Source organism: Rattus rattus, chromosome 2 (genome assembly GCF_011064425.1).
Source record: "Rattus rattus isolate New Zealand chromosome 2, Rrattus_CSIRO_v1, whole genome shotgun sequence".
Classification (NCBI taxonomy): domain Eukaryota; kingdom Metazoa; phylum Chordata; class Mammalia; order Rodentia; family Muridae; genus Rattus; species Rattus rattus.
Window position 1 is genome coordinate 3,870,987 of NC_046155.1, and position 27,314 is coordinate 3,898,300.

The following is a 27,314-nucleotide window of genomic DNA, read 5'->3' on the forward strand; positions in this document are numbered from 1 at the left end:
AGACTAATACCTCCTCCTCCTTGTTCACTCTGGGCCTCAGCTAAAAAGTGTGAACTTGAACTACACTATTGCTTTCATACTAGAGGTCACGCCTGGCCTTGGACTTCAAGTAGATTCAAATATCCACGCAGTGGCATTTACCATCATGGAGGAGACAATTTCCCTTTTCTTCAAAATTTGCTGTAAGGAGAAGGAGTACCCAAGAGTGGGCTGAAAACAGCTGAAGGCATGGAGGAGATCCTGGAACAGCCAGTACCTGAGGAGGATCCTAAGTGCTCAGTTACTGGACACTAGAGTGCTAGAAGACATACTCTGTAGGCAACCAAGGCCAACCTTTCTCACAGACGACTCTAGCAGAGACAAGTCAGACAGGAGAACCTGCTGTTGTAGCGACATCACAGCCGCCACAGAGGTCCCAGCACTTCAAGCTCCACCGCGCCGCCTTTTGGCCTTGTGACGCTTTTTCTTTCTTTTTTTTTTTTTTTTTTTTTTTTTTTGTTCAACCCCTCCCCACTTTTTATTAGATACACTACCAAGATAAACTGGTTTTCTAGAGCCTGGGTTACCTTTCTGTAGTAGCCATCATCACATCCTACAACAGCCACATCCAAATACTCATGGCACACTTCTGAGCCTAGTGAACTAGCTTGATTCACTTCAAAAATGCTAATCAAGCAGTTAAATGATGGAAGTCTTGAAGCTATAATGAACTCTGGGTCTATCTTGTTCCTAGGTTGGCTGGAGATGAATATGGGTAGCCTGATGAACCAGCCAAGCTCTTGCAGGGCCTAAAACACTATTACACAATCACTAAGGACTTGAAAATGTTTTCCTTGAGCACAATAGTCCTGGAACATATACTGAATATTTCAATGTCAAATTACCAAGTATTCAACAATACATATAGAGGTTTGCTCTAAATTTGGAGTGGATGAAAACTGCTATGGACTAAACGTGTATACTGCCAAGTGCATTTCTAGCTGAAATGCCTCGAGTCTCAGTTTCTATGAATTTGGAACTTCAAAACTACTGATGCTAGGCTGGAGAGATGGCTCAGCAGTTAAGAGCATTGAACTGCTCTTCCAGAGGTCCTGAGTTCATTTCCCAGCAACCACATGGTGGCTCACAACCATCTGTAATGGGATTTGATTCCCTCTTATGGTGTGTCTGAAGATAGTGACAGTGTACTAACAAATATAAAATAAATAAATCTTAAAAACAAAACAAAACAAAACAAAAAACCCCCAAAAAACTCCTGGGGCATTCTACAGAACTGAGGAGTGTAACCGGCACCTTACAGTAGCTCCCTTACTTACTTGCATTGTCTTTTTCCTGAGTGGTGTCTGCGTCTGTATTAGAGCTGACAGACTGACTGTCTGAGCTTTTGCTGCTGTCACCTAACTTTTTAAGCCTATTTAAGCGTTTATCTGTTTCTCTAAGTCCGTATTTGCTATTGATAACAGGAGCAGGCGCAGGCAGTCCTACTCGTGATTTAAAAGCACCAGTTCCCCGTCTGAAAGAGAAAACAGCAAAGGTCAAACAAATGGAGCACATTATTTAAAACAAGCTTAGCTGCTGAGGGTGTGTGGCCAACAGGGCTGACATGAACTGATGAGGCCTCCACCACAGAGAACCGCTAGCTTTAGAGCTCTCAGAGAGGGCCAACACGCATCTACCAAAACTCTTTTGAAAGTATACTTACAATGTCTGTCTCATTCATTTTCTGCCTGTGGACCTGATCTGTAGAAACACTATGTAGCGGATTCTTCAATTTACATTATTTCTTTTAGGAAGCAAAACTAAAATCCTACATTACAACCATCTTACCAAGCATTCAATTTTCTGGCACCATGTCTGTCTAAGAGTAATCGTGCATTAAACACATGCTTTGAAAGCTCACATTTACACAGAACATTCATGAATGTATTCAATGTTCTATGACGTGTGTGTGTGTGTGTGTGTGTGTGTGTGTGTGTGTGTGTGTGTGTGTGTGTGTAGACACTCACATATGAGCCTACAAAAGCCAGAAGTGGCCTCAGATCTTTGGAGCTGGAGTTACTGGGGGCTGTGAAGAACCTGACACAGGGTCTAAGACTGGAACTTGGATCCTATGAAACAATCAGTATGAACTCTTAGCTGCTGAGCTGTGTATTCATCTGACTTTGACTTAACTGGGTCATTTGAGCATTTTTTTTTAGATTTACTACTTAAGTCATGACCTTTAAAACCCTAAAGTTAGGTAGGAAGAGCTTTCGGGATGTGTGTCTGTCTCTGTCTCTGTCTCTCTCTCTGTCCCCCCCCCAACTCCCCTTTTTCTTCCTTTCCCTTCCTTCCCTTCTGACACAGGGTCTCTAGTTCTAGCTGTTCAGGATCTTTCTATGTAGACCAGGATAGCCTCTAAGTCACATGAGATCTGCTGCCTTCTACTTTCTGGGTTTTGGGATTAAAGGCATGTGCCACCACATTCGGCTTTGGGTAAAGATTTATTTTCTTTTTAATTATGTGTGTGCACACAAACACACACAAACCCTCAGAGGACAGGAAGGTTGGGTGTCAGTTTCCCTGGAGTGGCAGAAACAGCACAACATGTGTGGTGGGAACTAAACTTGGGTCCTCTGAAGAGCAGCACATGCTCTTACCTCTCAAGCCCCTAAGCAGATCTTTTCCTAATCATTTTATATTGTTTATTTAAATTGTATTTGGGAGTTTAGCTTATTTTTTCCCCAGAAGCAGTAGTAGTACTCACTTCCTATATGTACTTTGCTTGTTTAGAACTCTGTTCACTATTGTTCATTCCTAAGCAATGTATCTATCAATCTTGACCATAACCACTTTATAATCATCTTTATATCTGTTAAGACAATTCTCTTGTTTCTTAGGCTGGTCTCAGATGCTCTATGACCAGAACTTCTGATCTTCCTGCCTCACTTTGAGTACTGGAATGACAGGCATGTGCCACCACAATAGCCACTCATGCAGCTCTGGGATCTATCCAGGCTCCCTGTACTTTAGGCAGCTCTGTATCTACTATATCACCAACCCTCCTCTAACCTTTGCTGTGGTCGACGTTGTTCAGTGCCAAGGACTAGATTTCTTTCATGTTTGTTTGAGAATGAGCTTGCTATGTGGCCTAGATTTACCTACTTTTCCCAGTGCATCTGGCTCAGCCTCCCAAATATTGTAATTATCGGCATAAACTACCTTGCTGGGCTACCCCCAATGTTCTTTTTTGTTTTTCTTGGTTTTCATCAGGCATACTGTTTCATAAGCTTTAATATAGTTTTGGTCAATTCCAAAAATAAATGTATTATTATGAAAGGAGTGACATCTATGTGCTCACAGCTAACATCACAGTTCTTTTTACTCAGATCTTATCTTGAGGGCCTGTCATCAGATTTTACCTTTCAAAATTCTTCTAGTGAAATTAGTACAACTTAAGTAGAAACTTGTAACCTCCACTGTGTCTCTCCTTTGCACACCTTCAGAGACTATATTTATTGTTGCTTTCTCTTAAGCACTTCTGTATCGTGACCCATCAGTAACAGTTCTATCGCATCTAGTCCTGCTTTTCCCACTTCACTGGGTGCCAAGCTGCAGAGCACATGCTAGCTCTACACTCAGTGATGTGGGCGGTTGGGCAGGGTAAACAGCTCACCATCATGATAGCTACATGCTGAATAGGAAGGGAGTCTGATCCTTTACCTTTCGCAAGTGTAACATTCGCAGAACTCATTATTTTCTCCAAAAAACCCATCTCCATAATAACAAGAAATTTCTTCTCCAGGTTCAATATCTCTCAGAGCCTTAACACATGCTGTATCTCGGCCAGTTGACACAAACTGAAATAGAAGTAACTTGTTAAGAGTCTCACACCCAAGGCAAACAAAGAATCTCTGGTATTTGGCTTCATTTATGCTTACCTTACAGTTAGGTCTGCAATCTGAAAAATGTCCAAAAGAGAAAGTCAATTAACTGCTGATAAGATCTGAAACACGAAGTTACAGAATCTGAAAAGGCTTTCCAGACAACATCACAGTTTAGGTCTCAAGTCACACTGGGCATATTTAATAAATCTGAAGATAATGGCCATTCCAAACTCCCCTGAGTATGGCCAGGCCACACTAGCTGTGGGCAGCCAGCCCACACAGCGTAGACGCCTCAGAAGGCAGCTTACCATGATTTATAAATGCAGCAGGACCGAGCCAGAGTTGAGCACAATTTTTCCTTGTGGAATACATGACACTGAAGTCGTTTTCTCCGTGTCTAAGTAGCATGTTCTCCTCAATTTCTGAAAGTTCGGCAATACAACCCACCAGTAATTCTATTTTGTCATTTCGTTTCCTATTTAAAATATGTGATAAAAATTACTAGTAATTATAATAAGGCTTCTTTTAAAAAAAAAATAAGCCTTCCCACTAAATATCAGAACTGAGTAACCCTGGCTCCACATACTTTGCTGACTGACCTGGAGTTCACCTGAGCATGCTCTTCCTGATTTCTTATCTACCTTACTCCCACAAGAAAATGGAAGCTTCTCTAGGTAAGGCACGGTGCTGCTTGTAACTCTCAACCCCCTGCAGAGCCTGAATCAGCATCTCATGGGAGGCAGGGGCTCAGCTACTTGCTGTTGTGCACTGTATTTGCAAATGGGTCCCACAGCAGTGGGGTCATGGAGACCCAGACTGTTGTCATCCTCCAGTAGGGTGCACCACTCACTAAAAGTGATAAGTGATAAAAGTGATAAAAGTAATAAGCCCAAACTACAAGCTCAAGTTTCCTAGTAGTCATGCCAAGGAAGAAGAGGTAAAATTCCTCTTAATTATGTATTTTAAGTCCACATATCCCAAATAATACTTCAGCAGGCAGTTACTATAGGAACTATGAAAGAGAAAAAGAACACAATGTGAACTCTGGTGAGGATGTATACAGCACCTCTTCATTGAGACAGGCTATATTTCCAAGACTCCATGAAGTTGGTGGCTACTTAATTACAAAGTACAGTCCTTGGGCCCTAGATCTCAAGCCTGCCATCTGCAACACTGGAGCCACAAGAGTCAATCAGTAAGTAGTTCAGTCCAAATCTGAGGCAGAATACCTTTGTGTACACCCATCCCAGGAGTCTACTTGGGAATAATGCTCTTTTGCACATTCTATTTTTAGGTACCTGACCCCTGAAATTTTTGCTATTAAAATACTAAAGAACCATTGGAGGGACTGCCTATTTCCCTTGGAATAAAAGGTAAGGAACAGGCACTAACAGGGAAGAGAGAAACACCTTTGTTCTAATCTATGACTTTTAAGCCTCAAACTGAGATTTGACTTTACTTTTGAGACGCGACATCACTGTGTAGCTTGGCTGGCTTTGGAACTCACTATGTAGATCAGGCTGGCCTTGAACTCAAAAAAGATCTGTTTGTCTGACCCCTAAGTGCTGGGATTAAAGGTCATTACTACTTTTCTTTAAGCATGCATGCATGTTTTAAAGCAGGTTCATGTATTCAAATGTTTCTATCTGTAATATTTAAGACCTGTCATACTGACCCTGGAAGTAGGTCATAAACCTTGGCACCCTTCTTCAGCAGTCCAGCACAAAACAGCTATTTAAAATCAACATGCTGTGGCTTAGAGATGGGACCAGGTCACCCAGATTTCTGATTTCACTTCTCCCTGAATCAACAGGTCAGAGCTTGGAACTGCACTGATTCTCAGGGAAAGACTGGCTCACCCTGACCATGGTTTCTTAAGTACTTCAATGACAATTTCAGAACTTTAAACAGATATACACTGAGTTTTGACTAGTGTAATAATTACCACTCTTTTGTTGCAACTATCTTGGCTCCATTTTGTTCTGAAGAGTATCTATTACAAGGCAATATTTCAAATCCACTGTCAGTTGCAAACATCCGCAAGTAAATAAAGACCTAAAGCAGGAAAAAACGTGACTATTATTCATTCTGTTAGACTTTCTCAAAATCATAAAAGTATATCACCACCAACAACAATGTAAACCATTGGATAGCCAAGTGAAAACCTTTCCTGTTAGTCTTAGTGTTCACACATGTAAGTACTCAATGGCTTGGCTTTGCTGCTCTAGAAGTACACAAAGAACTTCACTCCAGATGAGCAGCCAGGTCACCTTCTGTATTACAGATCTTTACATTCACTCCTGGCTGGTGACTAGTCAAGTGGCAGAGCATTTACCCAGGGTGTGCCGTGGGTCCAAGCTCTGTAAGCCATTGCCACCACTGTTAGACATAAAACCTCAGTGCTTACAGACATCCAGACTTCAGTTCATATATAAATCTTTGTTTTTCTGAGATAGTCTCACATTGTAATCTAGCTAGCTAAAACTCGTGTAGCCCAGTCTGGCCTTGAACTTGTACCAATCTTCCAGCTTCAACTACCACAGTTAGCTCCTACTTATCTGGACAGAGGTTAGCAGCATTAATGCACTTAACTTACATGTTCTTTGAATAATTTCTCCTGCATTTTGTTTTTGTTGAGAAAATAATGTCGTGCCCATTCACCTGAGGTCAAACATTTAAAAGCTTTCTCTAAGTGTTCATCTTTCTTAAAGCGTTCAATTACTTCCTTTAGCTCTTCCTGCCTTCCTTTTATAGGCCGAAATCTGAAAGAAATCAAAATAGCAAGTTTAGTTATCTATCATAATTCTTTAAAAATTTTAACTGACTTATTTTATAAGTATCATGTATTTGGCCTGCATGCATATATGTGTGCCTGGTGCCCTTGGAGTTACAAGAGGATGTCAGATCCCCTGAACTGGAGGTACAGACAGTTATAAGTGCTAGAACTGAACCAGAGTCCTCTGCAAGAGTAGCTAGTGCTTTTAACCTCTGAGCCATCTCTCTAGGCCATCTATCACGATTCTTGAGCTACTGATTCAATTGAAGAGAACTTAAGGAAGCTGGTATCCTACAGACAGTGTGGTTATCACAGCAAAGATTTAAAAAGAAAAAATAATCTTGACAGTTAAATCATCAATTAGTACTACAATCACCTGAAAAGATCTTCCTTTTTTCTCTTTTCCTCTGTATGCATGTGGTATATATGCATGTTTGCATGTGTAGATGCATACATGTGTGCATGTGAAGGCCAAAAGTTGGTACTAGGCACATTCCCCCATCGTTCTCCATTTTATGTATCTGAGTCGAGTCTTTTGCTAAATCCAGAGTTTGCTGATTGGGCTAGTGCAGTGAGCCACCCGACTCTTGAGTGTTGAGATCACAGTCAGGCTGCTATATCTATCTAGCTTTAAATGTTTTAAATGTGGGTTCTGGGAACCAGAATACCAGTCCTCATACTCATATGGCAAATTCTTTATCCACTGAGCCATCTCCCCAGGGCTCAGCTTCCTTTTTTTCTTCAAACAACACTTTAATCTTTTGACTGTTATCTCATTAAGTGTGAAATGAGAGGACTCAAAAAACTGTCTTGCCTCACACATCCACTAATCACCTATTTTGAAAGGCACAAAATGAAAGGCCTATAATAGAAAAAAATCCAAGTAGAGGTAATAAGGGTAAGAGTTTGATGTAGACTTGAGGTAAAGGACTTAAAAACAGAGCAATGAGTTCAGAGATACATTGACATAAACAAAATAAAGTTATGTCTTTGTGCACAGCAGAAAACTCCATGCATTTCAATAGGACTTCTTTTTTATTTAAACATTTATTTATTTTATGTATATAAGTACACTGTTGCTCTCTTCAGACACACCAGAAGAGGGCACCTGAGCCACCATGTGGTTGCTGGGAATTGAACTCAGGACCTCTGGAAGAGCAGTCAGTGCCCTTAATCACTGAGCCATTTCTTCAGTCCTCAATAGGACTTTCAAACACACATTCCAACCACCCACCTGATGTTGGACAACTTCATCCAGAGAACAGGAGAAATGCCAAAAAAAAAGTTTTTTTTTTTTTTTTTTGAGACAGGGTTTCCCTATGTTGCCTTGGCTGTTCTGGAACTTGGCTCTAGAAACAGGGGTGGCCTGGAACTCAAGAGACCCAGCTGCCTCTGCCTCCAATAAGTGCTGGGATTAAAGACATGTGCCAACACTCCCTGGCAAAATGCCCAAATCTTAATTTGGAAAATGAGACTATTTACATTGGTGAAATTTATTTGAGTTAGAATTTTAAAGGATTTAGTTGTAAAATTAGCCATAATGACTGCAGAATATGTTAACATGCAGCCGGCATAGCCAGGTTCCAAGTAACATACCTCTCCTTTGGAGCTATGCTTAGGAAGCCTGAACTCCGAGTAGAGTTAAGGGTCTTCCCAGCTCGAAAAAAAGAACCCAAAAAAAAAAAAAAAAAAAAAGAGTTAAGGGTCTTCATTTAAGAATTTCTTGAAAAGAAAAAAAGAAAAGAAAAAAAAAATAGTTGGGGATTTAGCTCAGTGGTAGAACGCTTGCCTAGAAAGCGCAAGGCCCTGGGTTCAGTCCCCAGCTCTGAAAAAAAAAAAAAAGAAAAAAGAAAAAAGAAAAAAGAAAAGAATTTCTTGGGAGGCTGGAGAGATGGCTCAGCGGTTAAGAGCACTGGCTGCTCTTCCAGAGGTCCTGAGTTAAAATCACAGCAACCACATGGTGACTCACAACCATCTGTAAAGAGATCTGATGCCCCTCTTCTGGTGTATCTGAAGACAGCTACAGTGTACTTATATATAATAAATAAATAAATCTTAAAAAAAAAAAAAAAACCATGAAAAGATACAGGTGATTCAAGAGAAAAATATTTGAACTATGCACTTATTATCTAAAGTGGTGACTTTACGCCTGACAACACTGAGATAAGACCTAGCACAGACTCCAACCAAACTCAGCATGCAACAGAACTCTATTCAAACTAAGCCATCACAATGTAATAACTTTTTTTTTTTTTTGAGACAGGGTCTCATGTAACCCAGACCAGCTGCTTGTCATGATCACCCAATGTAGATGAGGATGGCCTTGAACACCAAATCAACTTTCTTCTACCTCCCAAGTGCTGGTGTTACATGTGTACTGCCATGCATAGTTTCCATTAACATTTCAGTAAGAGTTTAAACTGTAAGATTTCACCAAGGCTTAGTTCTTAAGTTTTCTATGTACAGCAGCATACAAGAGGCCAGAGTGGGAGAGACCAGAAGAAAAGGACATCATCATTGTTCTGGTTTTGACATCACTGTTTTTGATTTTGTTTTGTTTTTTTGAGGCAAGGGTTCTCTGTGCCCTGGCTGTCCTGGAACTCACTGGTTTACACAGTGGGATGGCAGTGGGGATGTAAGTCCAGGTAGAATATATGCCTAACCTGCAAGGTCCTCAGTTCCATCCTCAGCAACATGGAAAAAGCTAAATTCACTCAAAGACACAGAAAAATAAGCTAGATATGACTGAAATGAAGGTAGTGCACATACACACCGAGAGTCAGTAAGAAAGTAAGAGTGGTGTGTGTATATAGGTCCGAGGACAACTTTTTCCTTCCATCATGTGGATTTCAGGATCAAATTCAAGCTACCAAGTTTCACAGCAATTGCCTACCACATCTCAAGCCATCTCATTTGACCAAGGTAGGCATTTTTAACAGTTTGTATGTCCTTGACTTTCTGAAACATGTTCATTCCAACCTTAAATGTCCTTAAGTACCCTAGTTTTCATTGTTCACAATGTTAAACTACTAAAAGCTAAAATCAACATAAAATAACTCTACTCATACTATTTTCCCTGGGATGTATCTCTCCTGAGATGATCTCTGTCTCTCATTCTCTAACTAGTTCTGTCTCCTAAAGGAAACCACAGCATTATCCTTTGTTATCCCCCAGCAGGAATGTCTAACTCAGTTAAAATGTGAAAATTTACTGCCACAGCTGACTCCTGTATGAAGGAAAGACGATGTGAGGAGGTCCTCTCACACGCCTTTGGTCCCAGTACTCTGGAGGCAGAAGCAGGCTAATCTCTGAGTTTGAGGCCAGCCTGCTCTACAGTGAGTTCCAGGACAGCTTGGGCTACACAGAGAGACTTTGTCTTGAAAAGTGAGGGGGAAAAAGGAAAGGAGACAGTATTTCAGTGACCCTTCACATACATAGTAGTTAACACCTGGCCAATACTGTGGGAGATAAAAATTATGCAATGACACAAAACTGTCAACAAACATTAAGGACAAAGCAAAAGCTTCTCTACTTCGGACTTGAGAAGCAGGAAAATAACTTCCTATTACATCCCTCTCCCCCATATATGTATCCTTGGCTGACCTGGAATTATGTTGCCCAAGCTGGCCTCAAACTCAAGAGATCTACCTCTATCTGCCAACTGAGTGCAGATCTGAAAAGGATCTGACTTCTGTTTGCCCTTAGGCGCCTGCACTTGGGTGACCTTACCTAGCTGTAGGAGTTAGCTATCTTCCTACATGTGGTCCCGGGCTTAACCCCAGGCTCACACTGTTCGGTGGCAGGAGCCTGCTGAGACTCTAGGCTATCCAGCTTTATGCTGCTAATCCCTACAGTGTAAGGGACGAGGGCAAGAGTGGGTGCTGACATCTATGTCAGGAGGGAGAGGGAAAGAGTGAGAGAGAGGCACTTGGCACCTCCAAATGGACATGCTTACTCTCTCGATTACAAAGTCTGCTACTCACACAGAGGTCCTTCTCTCCCAGACCTTGGTGGCTACGATTCAAAATAAAACATGTAATTTACAATCAGCTATTAAAAGGGACAGGGAACAAACATATATTCACATTCTCACACTCCTGTTCCTACTCTCTAAGACTAACTTCCCAGAATTTTTGCTATTTCACTTTTCTGTCTTCCAAACACAAGCGACCACCGCCACCGCCAACAAGCAAATTTGTATTAGCTGAACTGCTACAATGCCCTCCACTGGCATGCACAAGAGAGTAACAGAGGGCGCTGCGGGGAGAGAAAAAGAAGGAAAAAGGCAGGAAAGAGGAAGAGAAAGAAAATGCTCAAAGAGCTGCAAACCATAGCTGCAAAAGGTTCCTGGACCAGGCTGGCCTCCAACTCACAGAGATCTCCCTGACTCTGCCTCCAGCAATACCATACAGTTTAAAAGAATTACTAAATGCTTTAGAAGTCCTATTTGGGGGGCTGGAGAAATGGCTCATTGGTTAAGAGCATTGGTTAAGGTTCTCTTCCAGAGGACCTGAGTTCAAATCCCAGCACTTACAAGGCAGCTCACAACTGTCTGTTAACTCAAGTTCCAGGGTGATCGAACACCCCGTACAAACACACATACAGGCAAAACACAAATTCATGAAATAAAAATAAATAATTTTAAAACAAGTCCTATTTCAATGAAATGGCCCAGGACAGAACCACAGGCTTATGCCTTGCTTATTTGAAATGCACACTACATACCTCATAGGGTTGTTGTGAGAAAAACTGTCAGCTTTGGAAATATGTCTCGAGCTCCTCGAAGGAAAGGCGCTATACAAACACAAAGCAAACAACAGTGAAGACTCTTCGTACAACTGCTATTTGTCATCCCTAAACATTCACTGAGCACAAATCTTTAACAATAATATTTAAAACTTTATGAATCCACAGGGATATTCCACAGATAGCAATGCCAGATTGTTAAAAACCTTTTGTTCTCACAATACAAATTTTCCACAAATTCACAAAATTCCTTTATGTATTCTAGTCAAGCATCAAATCCTAAAATGATATTACATATTTATAAATGATATTCAGGAGAGGATATGCATAAGCAAACCCACAGCAGGAGAAACCAATTCAGCTATAATGATGGAAAGCTAAGACTGCCAGGCAACTTTAGACTGGAAAATCAAGCACAGCTTTAGAGGAACAGTTCCCAGACAATAATTCTTGCTTCATAAACCACTTTTTTTGACCTACACCTGACTTTTTTGTTGTTTTCGTTTTTGTTTTGGAGACAAGGTTTTTCTATGTAGTCTTGAATAACCTGGACTCAGTATGTAACCAGGCTGGACTCAAACTCAAGCAATCCACTTGCCTCTGCCTCAGACTCTTGAATGTTGGGATTAAAGGCATGGGATTAAAGTATAAACGATCCAAGTGAGTCATGCTGCCTAGATGAGGGGACTACTAAAGCCACCCACCCATCCCTTCCTTACACACTTGCTCCAACTCCCCCCTTTTTCCTACCCTGAGACAGGGTTTCTCTATTGTGTAGACCAGACTATCTTGGAACTCCCTTGGTACACCCAACTGGCTTTGAACTCAGATATCCATCTGCTTCTGTTACCTAAGTGCTGGGATTAAAGGATTAGGCTACTGCCTGGCCCCAAGTTCCTTTTTAAAAGTCAGAGGTATTGGGGCTGAAAAGATGGTGCAGTGATTAAGAGTACTAACTTTCGGGGCTGGGGATTTAGCTCAGTGGTAGAGCGCTTACCTAGGAAGCGCAAGGCCCTGGGTTCGGTCCCCAGCTCCGAAAAAAAGAACCAAAAAAAAAAAAAAAGAGTACTAACTTTCCTTCCAAAGGACTCGGGTTCAATTCACAGAACCCACATAATAGCCCACAACTATCTGTAACTCTTGTTCCAGGGAATCAAACACCCTCACACAGACATACATATACAGTCAAAACACCAATGTACATAAAATAAAAATGAAATAAGTTATATAAAACTCAGAGGTTGTGTCCACAGCTCTAGTCTCCTAGTATAAAAAAAATTAAGTTTCGCATCTGACAAGAAGCAATTTAAGGGTTGGAGAGATGGCTCAGCAGTTAAGAGCAATGGTTGTCTTCTAAAGGTCCTGAGTTCAATTCCCAGCAACCACACGGTGGCTCACAATCATCTGTAATGGGATCTGATGCCCTCTTCTGGTGTGTCTGAAGACAGCTACAGTGTACTTATATAATAAATAAATAAATAAATAAATAAATCTTTTTTTTTTTTAAAGAAGCAATTTAAAAAATTATAGCAAATGTAAATTTGTACTTTCTGTTTATTCAGCTCTCATGATATAGCTCTGCTTTACTGGTGGGAAAATGCTGAGGAACTAAGATCAAAATATCGGCACCTGTGCCAAGTGTGGGGCTGCACATCTTTAATATGGCACTCAGGAGACCAAGGCAGGACTGAGTAGGAGGTCAACTTTGGCTACACAGCACGACCCTGCCTCAAAACCAAAACCAACAAATAAAAAGGCAAAGTGCCTTTCCAATCAGAACCGCCGCTGTAAGTTCTCAAATCCCACAACTGCTACTGCTTCCAAACACAAACACAGGCCGGGAAGCTCCTGGGAAGAGGGAGAGAGAAGGCAAGAAGAGCTGCTGTCGCAGGCCAGTGGTAGTCTTGCTTAACGGGTATGAGGCCCTGACCTATCCCCAGAACTATAGGCATGCAGAGGGAGAGAGACAAGGAGACAAGAGATTGTGTATTCCTAAACACAGCTTGCAGGGAGCTGCTGAGACCTGTGTGAGGAAGCCGTCACTATGCATGGGAGTCTGGGGCCATTCTATCTGGAGTAGACTAGTCCTGCCCACTCCCCAAGGCTGGTTCAGGTGAGTGGACTAAATGTTGCACCGAAACACTTACTTAGGTGTTCCAGTTTCTGTGGAAACAGAACACAGTTAACTCAGGAGTCCTGCCATACAAAAAGGTTACAAGTATCAATAACTGTGACAATACTGAGATTTTCTCCCTCTCTTCTATTTTTCTCTTCCTCACCTGGATTCTCTTATAATAGGTGAGCACTTCACTGAGCCACACCCTTAGGCCTCTGAACTTTATGATCACATCATTTTAAGTGAGCCTCAGGAAACTTGGGTTTAGACTAAATTATTCTAAATACAGATCAGGGGCTTGTTAGAAATGCAAAATCCCAGTTTCCATCCATAGGCTAAGAAATACCAGTGTCCTGGGGAAAAAAACCACAATACTCTCTACCACAGAGCCATTGACAGGTATAACCCTTTATTCTCTGGAATAGTCTGGGGTTCAAAATAAATATTCTTCCATAAGCAACTAAAACTTTTATTCTGACTATAATGAAATAGCTTTCTAAAATATTTCATTTGCCTCTGTATCTTAATATATAAGATATAATCAACAGGGGTTGGGGATTTAGCTCAGTGGTAGACCGCTTGCCTAGCAATCGCAAGGCCCTGGGTTTGGTCCCCAGCTCCGAAAAAAAGAAAAGAAAAAAAAAAAAAGATATAATCAACATAGACAACTTAAGTAATCCGATTATTTAAAAGGGGGGCGGGGGAGGGGCAAAGATACAGAGGATGACTGAAATCCTATCAGGTCATCTTCGAGGAGAACAGGCATCAATATCATTGAATGGGAACTGGGATTCAAGCAGTATGAGGTGGTAGGCTGGCACAGGGTGTAGTCAGCTTAACTACAATGTATATAACGTTTAGTTCAGTGAGTGACTCAAAGGGATAGAGGTCATGGAATTCCAAAGACACCTTTTACTGCCATTCTTTCTAGATATACAATAAAGCTGGTAAGTAAGAAAAACTAGTCCTGTTTTACTTCTAGAAAAGGGAAAATTTTAAAGGGTAAAGGGTGTTCAAGTCTTCCTTTCAATTCCTGTCTCCCCTAACAATCAGAGCTTATTAAACGTGGTTTTCAATTCTCCTGGATGATCACAGCCATAGGGCTACAGGAAGCCTATATATGATGGAGATGAGAAGGAATGGACCCAGAGGTCATCTCATCTCTAAATCGCTAGTGGAACCATTTCCACCAGATCCAAAACCCTTCGCCACAGAACCAAAGAGAAAAAGAACTGTAGGATGATCTTAGTGTCTTTCCCAAGAGAAAAATGGTTCTTAAGAGGACTGCAAGAGTCAGAGACCTCAGACTTGAGTCAAAGAACCAGAGCAGGCATGGTAGTACATGTCTTTAGTCCCAGAACTCAGAAGGTGAGGCTTGCATTGTCTTCTCTCCCTCACACACTCATAGCCCCGAGACTGTCGAAGCAGTTTCTGACTGACAGAGCATTTAGACTCTAAACAGGTTCCTATCTGCATATGGAATATACAAGTATTACCTGCTGAGTTGCAAGGGTTACACAAGAAGGCAAAAACACCAGTGGACATTATTTAAAACAGGAAGACTCCATACTGAAGCCATGGAAAAGACACCCCCCTCCAGTGCAAGGTGGAAAAGTGGACTTTCTTTCCAGATTCTGCCTGCTTCTCTTGGCTCACAGAAAACTGTTCTGTATCAAAGAATGCTATTGTCATTTATAATTCAGATTCATCATCTGTTTTAAGTTGGACATCATTATTGGTTCTATGCAGGAGAAAGAATCAAAATTACCTAGTGTTCATTTTGTGTGTTTGAAAACCTAAATAGGGATCAAGAACCAAACTGGTTGCTAAGTCATCGTTCTCACAGAGCTCCTTGGCGGACATTCCAGAGGATGGCACATAGCGACTCTGCCCTTCAAATCCCGAGTTACCATGACCTGTGAACAGCAAAAGAAAGAAATATAACTTGGTGAAACAATTCAATCTCCTTAAAATCCCCACTGCATCCAAACTGGCATCATCAGCTGGAGTTACTATTCATGATTAGATATTAATATTCTTTATGCTAGACAGAAAGAAAACCAGATACAGTACATCCAACCATTAGGAGAATGTGGGCAGCTGACAATATTTTCAGGTTTCCTAACAACAGGGTCCAGGGATTCGGGAGCTTATTCAACTCTCCACTCCATCAACAGTGGAGACGGCACACAGGGCCATTACAGACAGGGATAGGGAGAAGAAAACAACAGGGATGCAGACAGCCATCAAGAAATGCCATAAATGTGGATCCCAAGAACCAAAGGGTCTCAAGGAATTAAGATGGGCTTCCTGCTTTTGGGTAGCTAAATGACCAATATCCTTTTTATGGATAACTGAGGACCAGAAGTTAAAATCTTGCCTGGGTTTAGTTACACAGAAGTGGAGAAAGACAGGGAATGAAAAATGAGAGGCTTATTTCTATTGTACTTCTGTTTGAGAAACTTCTCAATGAGTGAAATGAATGGATAACGTAAGTGGCTGGGTTTCACTGAGAAGCAATGCAGAGAAGGCATATGCAGAAACAAAAAGCTCCCATCGGTGCTGGTGGCTCATGAGTAGTGTTCAGTCGGCTCCAGGAATTAGCACATAATTTACAAAGTACTGATGACAGTGTAAGTTTAAGCTCTCAAAATCAGCACATTGAGAATGGGAGGTTTAACCTCTTTATCCATTCTTTCACAAAATAAACCATATGGGTCCTTTCCAAGGAAGTGGGTATATGACTTCTGCAATCAAAGTATTTGCATATAAACATGTGAGAAGGATCTAAGAGGCTGAGGAAATGACTCAGCTATTAAGAGCATTGACTGCTCTTCTAGACCCTGGTTCAAGTCCCAGCACCCATATCATTATAGCTCATAACTATTTCTAACTTCAGTTCTAGAAGATGTTTTTTTGTTTTGTTTTTAATTGGATTTTTTTTGACAGAGTTTCTCTGTGTATCCCTGGCTGTCCTGAAACTCATTCTATAGACCAGGCTGACCTTGAACTCTAAGATCCACCAGCCTCTCCCTCTCAAATCCTGGGACTAAAGGCATGTACTGCCACCACCTAGCATGAGATCTGACTTCTGAAGGCACCAGGAATGTATACAAACATATATGCAGGCAAAACATCCATACAAATAAAAATTAAAACAGTAATAACAGCCACAAACTAAATAGTTGTCTGGGTCAAACCTAGTACCTTACGCATGCAAGGTATGCACTGAGTTATACATACCCTTAACCCTTACCCTGCTACATTTTCTAAGGTGTGTTGAAATATAAACTTAACCAGGTAAAACAGATAATTCAATGATTAACAGATTGACAGCGTTGATCTCCCGTCACCACCCCCATGTGGACCCAAAAGAAGCCTCATTGTCCCCAGCAACTGCTCAGACTGAGGCAACCAATGACCTACTATGTCTCTTTTCAATTTGCCTGCTCTGAAAACTTTACATGCTGCAATGATAATATATGTGATGCTCTGTGACTGGCTTCTTCTAGCTGGCACACTTCATTATGTTACACTATGTATCAGGATTTTTGTCCTATGGTTAAAAATTACTTTGGCTAGCAGACATACCTGAGCTGTTTCCATTTTGGGACTATTCTGGATAATGCTGCCACAAACCTCTGTAAAAATATCGTCTATCCACAAAGTCTTCCTAGTGGGGGTCTCATCTCTACCAGACTGGGAGAGTCCAAGCCTCTCGCTCCTTGTCAACAGCCTGTCATCCTGATTCTAGCTGTCTTGCTGGCAGTGCTGACAAATTAAATATGCTACTGGCTACTTGCATATCTCTGGAGCAATATGTCTACTTCGGTCTGTAATCTATTTTGAAACTGGGTTCTGTCTTTCACCTTGGCTTTCAAGAGCTCTTTGTATATTCTGGAGATGGCCCTTTGTAGACATATGATTTAGTTCCCCCACTCCATTCTATGGTTGTTGTCTTTTTACTTTTAGGTGATTTTTTTTCTTGTTCCTTGTGTTTTTTTAAATGTCCTATTAAAAAAGAACATTGCCCCTTGTGAGATCAGGAAAATGATGCCTGTGTTTGCTTTAATGTTTCCCACACATGGTGTGCTGGGTTCACTTCACTCTGGATACAGAGACCTAATTCTCCTTCATCATATTTTTCCTTGTGGAAGAAAAGAAGAAAGGAAGGAAGAAAGGAAAGGAAAGGAAAGGAAAGGAAAGGAAAGGAAAGGAAAGGAAAGGAAAAGTGAAGGAAAGGGAAGGAAAGAAAAGGAAAAGGAAAAGGAAAGGAAAGGAGAATGCAGCTTTGTGGAGAAACACTTATCTAGAAGCCCTGAGTGTCAGTCCTAGCAAACCCTTCTAGCCTTGTTGAAAGATCTAAACTGTGCTATTATTCTTGTTCTTAAATGTACTCCAGGAGCACAGATGTGCTGGACACCCTTGTGCTGATTACTGCAGCAGTGAAGGAAGCTTTGAAACAGAGGAAGCAGAGTTTCCTAACTTTACTCTCCATGACTCCAATCAATGTTTGCTATTCTGTTGTGACAGAATCACCTGGAGAGTATTGCCGTCTGTTGCCTAATCAAGGAACAAGCAACATGTTACTCCATCCATTAGGCCTTCAAGGTTTAAGAAAGGTTTACTTACTTTACATATGAGTGCTCTGTCCGTATGTTCACCTACATGCCAAAAAAAAGACCATCAGATCCCAGGACAGATGGCTGTGAGCCACCATGTGGTTGCTGGGAATCGAACTCAGGACTCCTGGAAGTGCACTCATTGCTCTTAACCACTGAGTCATCTCTCCAGCCCAAGTCTTCAATTTTTTTTCAACAGCATTTTTTAGTTTTCAGAAATATATGAATACTTTGTAGATTCTCATTGCTACTGTTTTGGACGGCACTGTAAATGAAATGTTTCTGTTGTGCTTGAGGCTGAACCTGGAACCTCCTACACCCTAGCTGAATCACTTATCATCAGGCTACATCCTTAGATTGTTATTCTTTTGAGCAAGGTTCTCTTCACGAAGTCTTGGCTGGTTCTGAACTCTTAGTAATCCTCCTGTATCAGCCTTTAGAATGCTGAGAATAATAAACAAAATTTTCTTTAGGAGATTTATTTACATATTTATTTTACGTATGAGTGGTCTATCTGCATGTATATCTTCATGCCTAAAGGGGCATCAGACCCCATTACAGATGGTTGTGAGCCACCCTACAGTTGCTGGGAATTGAACTCAGGACCTCTGGAAGAGCAGTGCTCTTAACCGCTGAGCCATCTCTCAAGCCTGTCAAGTTACAGACAGACAGACAGACAGAACTACCCCCCAAAGCCCTGGAGATGGGATTCTAGGAAAATGGTCTCCACCCTTAGAATGAATGATATGCTGCTATTTTGTGAAGAATATTTTTGTTCATATTCAGATGTAGTGCCACACTCTGTACTTTTGTGATGTCTAGTTTTGGCATCAGGGTAAGAAAATAAGTTGCAAGTATTCCTAAGATTTTCTCAAGTACTGGTTCTTGAGACATCTCAGAGAATACAACAATTAAACCCTCTGAGCCTGAGGCTTTCTTTGTAGGTAGGCTCTGCTGATTTTAAATGACTACTTGTTACAAGTTTATTTGGGTTTATTTCTCCCAGGCTGCCCTTGAACTCACAGGACCTTTCCTTCTTCTGCCTCCCAAACGCTGGGATAAAGAGGTATGTGCCAACCTGCTCAATTTGGTTTCCCTTTTAATTTCTTCTTTGAATCAACAGTCATTCATGAGTGTGTAGTAGTAAAATTTGTATTGACTTTAATATTTACTCTGTGTAAACATTTAAATGAGTTTACCCCTTTTAAGTCTGCTTATTTGTTACATGGCCTGGCATAGTTCCATGTATACTTGAGAAATAAGAATGGAATGGAATGTTATGCTGATACCTGATTGGTTAGCTGATTTACAGGGCTTTAAAAATCTACCCTGTTCCTGTTCACTTCTGGCCTGTTGTTGCACCCATTACTGAAGGTGGACTGCTCCAGTACCTGATTTCTTGCTGCAGTGTCTACTTTCTCTCCAGTGCTGTCAGCATTTAGCTTTGTGTGTTCTGGGTCCTGGTTTTAAGTCGGGCTGACCATCTTCTTTGATATAGAGCACTTTATGTGATCCTTCTCTGTCACTGCCTCTCTCTCCAACAACATTCAGCATGATGCTGTCTTCTCTACATTCTGTATCTCCCACAATTTAACTTAAAACTAAAACCTTTTACAATGTGCAAGAAGCCAGCAATTTAAAAACTTCAAAAATGCCTGTTTTCTGACCACAGCAATGCTACTGAGAGGGCATAGTTTTAGCCTATGTTGACCTCAGCCATGAACATGGGTCCCTGCAGAGAAGAGCTAGTTATTTGTACTCCCTCACATTCTTAATTCCAAGCAGGAATTATGCCCCACTTTCTACAACACACTGATCTGAGCTCAAAGAGTAAAGAGTAAAGGTGCCTGAGCCCAGTAAACGGCATCTGCCGACAAAGCTGAAGAGCCTGAGGCAGACCCAACCCAACTAAGGAACTTCACAGTGGCTGACTAATGTTAGGAAAAGCACAGACTGAGAAAGTCATCCTTAACATGGATGTAGACACTTCTGGATGATATTCCTGTAACTCTCGACTCACACATATGCTTGTTCTAGGGCATTTTATTTTTGAGAGGGGACAAGAAAAAGAAACTAATCCTATAACTTCCTCAATTCTCAAAAAAAAAAAAAAAAAAAACGGCCTTGGGGATTTAGCTCAGTGGTAGAGCGCTTGCCTAGCAAGCTCAAGGCCCCAGGTTCGGTCCCCAGCTCGAAAAAAAGAAGAAGAAGAAAAAAAAAAAAAAAAAAAAAGGCCTTGTCACTTGGTTTTGTGGAGGCTTGATGCCCCAGAAAAGAGGGATGCTAGAAGTGGGAGGCAAAGGGAAGGGGGGATGAGGTGGGGGATTGTAAAGACTGTGAAGGGGACATTCAGAATGTAAACAAAACAAAACAAAACAAAACAAAACAAAACACCTCATCCCCACCAAGAACCACAGAGGTTTGGAAGTGACTTCTCATCATAGGGTTTCTTGAATAGACGGCAAGGATCGTGAGGGTGTTCTAAGGACCATCTTTGATCCATCCACTCCTCATGGAGTATGGTTCAGCTTGCTCCATGAAGCACTTTTGGAAGTTACAGCAAGGCATTTATTTATACTTATAAGAAATTCAGCAGTAGCATTTTTTAAAAACTCCTACAGAACAAATCAGCTTTCTACAAGCTATGGGTAAAAAAAAAAAAAAAAAAAGCATCATATATAAAGTGGGGAGGGGAGATGGGGTGAAGAACTCTGGGAGGGGGGACCAAGAAGGGGAGTAATATTTGGGAACTAAATAAATAATTTTTAAAAAAGATTACATAAAGCATGACACTTAAGTTTTACATTTTACATGGTAAGAACCCAAACTGCTAGTGTGTCTGTAGTGCTAGCTACTTGGGAGGCTGAAGCGGGAGAATCACTTGAGGCCAGGAGGAGAACCTGAGCAACATACTGGAGCACACCCTACCCCCAATGACAAAAGGAAAAGAAAAGAAAAACAAACAAACAAAAAACTAATCTGCTGACTGTGAGAACAAGGGAGTGTAACAACAAGGAAGCTGAGGGAATACGGGCGACCACCAGCAAACCCATTGAGACGAAGGTGTACGTACATCTGTTGGGCCGCCTCTCAACAGCGTTTCTGCCAGTCTTCAGGGCGTCCTTGCCTGCGTGCTGTAATTTGGATTGATTCTGCTGATGGTCATTAGACAACTTGCTTCCATTTCTCCTGCCATTCACCACCATGTTCTTGGAGTCTCCCAACCACTTCATACCCACAGACAGCCTGACCCAGGAGCATTTAGTCACTCTCTTCAGAAAGCTTAGAGAATAATTTCAATGTTCTCTCCTGACAGAAACAAAACATGAAAACAAAACAGGAGGTAAATATATGAAAGACCATGTCAACAGACTGTAATAAAGACACACAGACCATTCTTGTCTCCCTTCCACCATATGTCAGTCATGACTGGAGTGCCCCACGCTTCCCACAGCAGACCTCTAGTTCCATTAACATTTCCCTTTTCAGTTACCAAGAACTGAGAAACATCTCTGCCTATGCACAGCTCAAGAACCCACTGATACAATTTGGTAACACTCTATGAACTCAGAGTAAAATACAAGGGAAGTGTCTCCTTTGTCCATAGGAAAGCTTAAGAAAAGCCATATAAGTGAAGTTCTGTTCACTCCCAAAAGGGACAACTGAAACCTAGGAATTCTCTACTTACATGTAAGAACCTGACACGCACCAAGCCTGATGTCTCAAGTTTGATTCCAGGCCCCATAGATTGAAAGAAAAGAAGACACCTTGGGAGCAAGCTGTCTTCTGATCTCCAGAATCATGATATGAATTTCCTATCTTTCTGCTGTTTGAAGGCATTTAAGGACCCATATTCATACCCATTTGGAAACATGTGCTTTACTGTGCCTCACAATGGCAAGCAAATTTAGGGAAACAATGTATATACAATATTCTTCACTTTCTGAACATTAATGAGCTGGATTTGGGAATGGGGATTTATTTGAGGGTCTGATAGGTCACAGTTACTGCTGCTAATGTTCCTCACAAGGGAGTTGCACTGTAGTTCAAGAGAAACTAAAGCTTGCAAATGAGAAAAATGCAGAACTGAAGACCCTCAGTACTGAAGGGAATCTGTGAGTACTAGCACAACTCCACTAGTGCGGATGAAATGCTACAGTGTGCTTGCAACAGAACAATGCAACTCAGCGCTTCTAGCCATGGCTCTCCTGATAACAGATACTGGGTCTTTGTCTTCATAAAGGCATAGAAAACTACAAGTGATAACCATTACTGAGAGCAGTGGAACTGATACCAGGGTCTCACACAAGCTAAACATGTATTCTACCACTGAACCACACCCCTAGCCTCATGATAAATAATGAAGGACTCCAAGGAAGGTAAACCTTTAATGATACAAACACAACACATCAATTTCTATGTGTCCTCAGAGTTCTTTGTATAACTTCACAGAGGGCTTTTTAAAAAAAAGCAAGCAGGCTCAGCTAGAAGGTGAAGACGCCTAGATGATGTGAAGATAAGCGTCTCTGAGGTACTTCCCTCTGGGTGTTTCTATCTAAATTCAGCCGCTGTTTAGCTTTTATTTCACTGTCTTTCAGTTCTCACAGGATCATCATTAAACTCATTTTGCTTAAAGACCTTTTTTTTTTTTTTTTTTTTTTTTTACTTTTTAAATTTATTTTTTTTAAAGATTTACTTATTTATTACCTATGAGTACACTGTCACTGTCTTCAGACACACCAGAAAAAGGCATCAGACCTCATTACAGATGGTTGTGAGCCACCATGTGGCTGCTGGGATTTGAACTCAGGACCTCTGGAAGAGCAGTCAGTGCTCTTAACCACTGAGCCATCTCTCCAGCTCCAAGATTTATTATTTTTAAGTGTGTGTGTCTGTGTGGATGTTTGTGCAAGTTCTGGTGTCCTTGGAGGCCAGAAATGTACAGTTCTCAGAAGATGGAATTATAGGAGGTTATGAGCTGCCTGATGTGGATGTTGGGAATTAAACTCAGTTCCTCTACCAAGAGCAGTACATGTTCTAAACCACTAAACCATCTCTTCAGGCCTGAATTTTGTCTAAAGACTTTACTGATGATCAAGTACCATGTACAATGTTTAAGCTTGGGAAGAAAGAAAGAATTACATTACTGTATGCCACCTGTGGGTAGTGCCCTTGGGAGATGCTGGATACTCTTTAGAGCTGGAGTTAACAGCAACTGTAACTGTGAGTGCTAGGAACCAAACTCAGATCCTCTAGGAAAGCAACAAGATAGCTCAGTAGACAAAATTGTTTGTCACTAAAGCCAGCAACCTGTGTTTGATCCCAGAACCTACATAGTAAAAGGGAAAAACCAACTCCTGAAAGAAGACTGTCCACCTCCACAGGAGCACTATTCCATAAGACCACTCCCCCCAACCCTCCAAATATGTTTTTAAAATTAAAGAACCAATTAAAACATACTTATTTTTATTTTCTGTGTATGGGTATTTTGCTTGTATGTATGCAATGCATGCATGCCAGGTACTCAAAAAGTCATTAGAAGGTGTCAGACCATGTGGAAGTGCATTACACACTGACAGTTCTGAACTACCATGTGCATGTTGGGGATGGAGCCCAGGTCCTCTGAAGAGCAGCCAGTGCTCTTAACCACTGAGCCTTCTTTTCAGCCCAGAATCCAGACATTTTGTCTCCACCCTCAGCTGGGACAACATACTGCGGGTTGATGATCTCCCTTAGCTGTTAGGAGGGTCTAGACCACACTGCAGTGATATGTCCATATTGTCTTGAAATTCTAATTAGTTTTTGCCTGACAATTTCAAATCTTCTATTAGATACCCACAGTGCTAAGGCTCAATCACATATTGTGATCTGTCAATCACAGATAAGGTAGGATATACATATACTATGACTTCTCTATATTTTTGGCTCAACATTTAGCTTAAATTTGTTTTTATTTCATGTACATTGGTATTTTGCCTGTATGCATTCTGTGTAAGGGTGTTGGATCCCCTGGAAGTGGAGTTACAGTGTTGAGCTGACATATAGGAGCTGGGAATTGAATCCAGGTCATCTGGAAGAACAGCCAGTACTTTTAATTCCTAGGCCATTTCTCCAGTCCTCTGCTCAGCACTTTGTTTTAGTTCTGTACCTCCAGGAAAAACAAAACAAAGACAACTAAAGCACTTTTGATCCTTTTGGAAACTCCCAAGAATGTCCCATGTGACAGACCACTTATGAATAATAACTCAAGAATGTGTTTTTAGGAGTCCTAAGTGTAACTGTAGAAGAGGATAGACAGACATGACTTTAAAGACTTTATGTGATGTGTTTGCAGGTGCCAACAGAGGCCAGAAGGGGGCAGATCCTTTAGAGATGGAGTTAGATTTGTGATGGATGCATGACTTGGGTCCTGGGTTAGAACCTGGGTCCCAATGGGACAGCAACTGCTCTACGCAGAATCTTTAAATTATGACTTATAGTCCCACTCACAAGATTTGAAGCAGGAACCCCAGGTGTGACAAGACCTCTGTGTGGTATACAAGTTAATGTGAGGACAATTGCTCTAATCATTCCTTCACTGTACTATCTGCCAGGAAAAAGAAGACAGACCAATTTTCTAAGAAAATTCACAGAACAGAATTCACAGAAATTTAACCTGCCAAAAATTCTACCAAGGATTCTTCCTAAGTTTTAGGAAAAGCTCACCAGCAAATCATTCCAGGAAGAGCACTTTAGTCACTGCAAGTTGCTCTCACTATAACTGAATGTAGGTTAACAACTAAAGAACAACAACAGGGCTGCTACAATGTGATCAACCGAAGCTGCTGTCTGAACAGGTACACAGTGTAGGCGGTGTGTCAGTCAAGAGTAACACCAATTTCCAAGACACAATGCTGTGTATATAGCTCAGCAAAGGATCCTGAATGGGACTCTGTTGGAATTAAAGAATTTTGTATAGGAGCTTGCTGTGTAGACATGGCTGGCTTCAAACTCACAGATATTTTCCTGCCTCTGCCTCCCTGATTAAAGGAATAGATGGTTTGTTATCTAATTTTGTAATATATTGCTAAATCCAGCTTTTACATAGGTTCCTGAGACCTGAACTCAGCTCCTCATGGGTGTGTGGCAGGCACTTTACCAACTGATCCATTTCCCCAGGTCACCTGTGGGAAAAACATACCAAGAAATGATAAATTAGTAATCAAAGCAACTGAGATGGCCCAGTGGGTAAGAGGGCTTTCCTTATAAGTTTGGTAATTTGAGTTCCATTTCCAGGATCCACACACATAAAGGCAGAAGTTGGCCTTCACTTGTGCACCACAGCACATAAACAATAATTTGAAAAACAAAAACCAAAAATTCAATCAAGAGGGTGAAGAAATATCTGATTAGTTAAGAACATTTGCTGCTCTTGCAGAGGACCCAGGTTCAGCTCTCAGCACCCAAATGACTCAGAACTCTGCTACTCAAGTCCCAGGGGAATATAACACTCTCTTCCAGCTTCCAGCATATGGTGCACAAACATATGCAGGCTTAACACTCATACACATAAACCTTTAACTTAAAGCACCAACTACACAGATACCTATACACTGGTATTCATAGGACAGCCAGAGCTACATAGAGAAACCCTGTCTCAAAAAACGAAAACAAAACAAACGAAAAAATAAACACCTTAGTGAAAAGAGAAGCAGAATAATCAGGAGTTCTGGTCAAGCAAGTGTGATAACTTTTTTAAAGAAAGCTGAGGGGAAAACAGGAAGCCAGCTGCAGCAATCAAAAGTGTACTTTGAAGGCAAACACTAGCCTAGAGCAGAAACACCTTCACAGTCTAGTGTGGCAGGGTAGACAAAAGGTTAGAGAGGCAGGGTAGGGCAGAGATGCTGAAAGGATAGGCAACAGAAGATAGGTTTTAGAAAGCACTTGGAGACAGAATTTATTCTTTCAGAAACACAGGAAGCAGAGTGACGTTAACATCACTTCAGGTTTTTTTTTTGTTTTTTTTTTTTTTTTTTTTTTTTTTGGTTCTTTTTTTTGGGAATCAACTCAGGGCCTTTGGCGCCGCTAGGCAAGCGCTCTACCGCTGAGCTAAATCCCCAACCCCATCACTTCAGTTTTAAAGGACCATACTAGGAGGTTACTGTTGTGAAAAGTTCACAATTTAAAAGCAGAGATGCAACACTGGCCTGCATAGGTAACAAGAAATGGCTGACTTTGGGTCTTCTCTGAAGGTTTCATGAACAGCACTGAGACTAAATGTAGAGGTCAGACAATGAGAACTCATACTTCCTATAGAAGAACCTTGAGGCAGCTGACAGAAACTATAGGAATCTTAGGCTTTGGTCATTTCTAGATGCCCAGGGTTGAGAAACAGGCTGGGGAATACCACCTGGTACTGTGGTACTTATAGAATTTCAAGCCACAGATCCAAATTTATCTAGGCCTGTGGATAAAGTAGGTCTAAGAGCTAAGAAGACTAGCTAATAATCAAAAGTCAAGACAAGGACAAAGCAGCCCATGAAGGAAGAAGGAGCAAAAACAGCCCAGGAACAGCACTTAAAGAAGTCATCTTGGGGGGTTGGGGATTTAGCTCAGTGGTAGAGCGCTTGCCTAGCAAGCACAAAGCCCTGGGTTCAGTCCCCAGCTACGGGGGGAAAAAAAGTCATCTTGGGTAGAGGGAGCAGAGATTCAGAAGGCAAGTTAGGACAGACCACTGATGACTGAGCGAGCCCTGCTAAGGAATGAACATCGTACATGGATGCAGTGTCTCTAAACATGCACTCAGAAATACAGTCTGTGCTAAAAAAACAATGGCAGGACAAAAAGGAAGATTAGCAAAAGAAGAAGTCTTAAATGCCAGGAAAGATAAATGTCAATTAAATTGAGGGACTGAGGAATGCTAGAAACACTGATTAATTTGAGATTGTTTAGGGTCTCAGTTAAATTTCTAAAATTTATTTGAGAGGCTAAAATGTAAATGACTCACAACAGTTAAAAATCACACACTACTCTTTTAGTAATTTTATTTTATTATTATTTTTAATGTATGTGAGTATACCCTCCAGACATACCAGAAGAGGGGATCAGATCTCATTACAGATAGTTGTGAGCCAGTCTGTGATTGCTGGGAATTGAAATCAGGACCTCTGGAAGAATAGTCAGTGCTCTTAACTGCTGAGCTATCTCTC

The 27,314-nt window shown here is 41.2% G+C and overlaps 1 protein-coding gene across 1 annotated transcript in view; it reads right to left on the reverse strand.

Annotated features, from left to right (window-relative positions):
• Nucleotides 1-1,308: 1,308 nt before the first annotated feature.
• The window catches only part of LOC116890805 (histone-lysine N-methyltransferase KMT5B), a 36,753-nt gene continuing 10,747 nt past the window's right edge, over nucleotides 1,309-27,314 (reverse strand). Inside the window, exons 2-10 of the mRNA XM_032891289.1 lie at nucleotides 21,200-21,435; nucleotides 15,273-15,420; nucleotides 11,368-11,436; nucleotides 6,463-6,628; nucleotides 5,812-5,921; nucleotides 4,175-4,341; nucleotides 3,921-3,940; nucleotides 3,703-3,839; nucleotides 1,309-1,513 (exon numbers count right to left, since the gene is read on the reverse strand). Coding sequence (XP_032747180.1) covers nucleotides 1,309-1,513; nucleotides 3,703-3,839; nucleotides 3,921-3,940; nucleotides 4,175-4,341; nucleotides 5,812-5,921; nucleotides 6,463-6,628; nucleotides 11,368-11,436; nucleotides 15,273-15,420; nucleotides 21,200-21,359 — 1,182 coding nt within the window. The 5' untranslated portion in view covers nucleotides 21,360-21,435. The remainder of the gene's footprint in view (nucleotides 1,514-3,702; nucleotides 3,840-3,920; nucleotides 3,941-4,174; nucleotides 4,342-5,811; nucleotides 5,922-6,462; nucleotides 6,629-11,367; nucleotides 11,437-15,272; nucleotides 15,421-21,199; nucleotides 21,436-27,314) is intronic.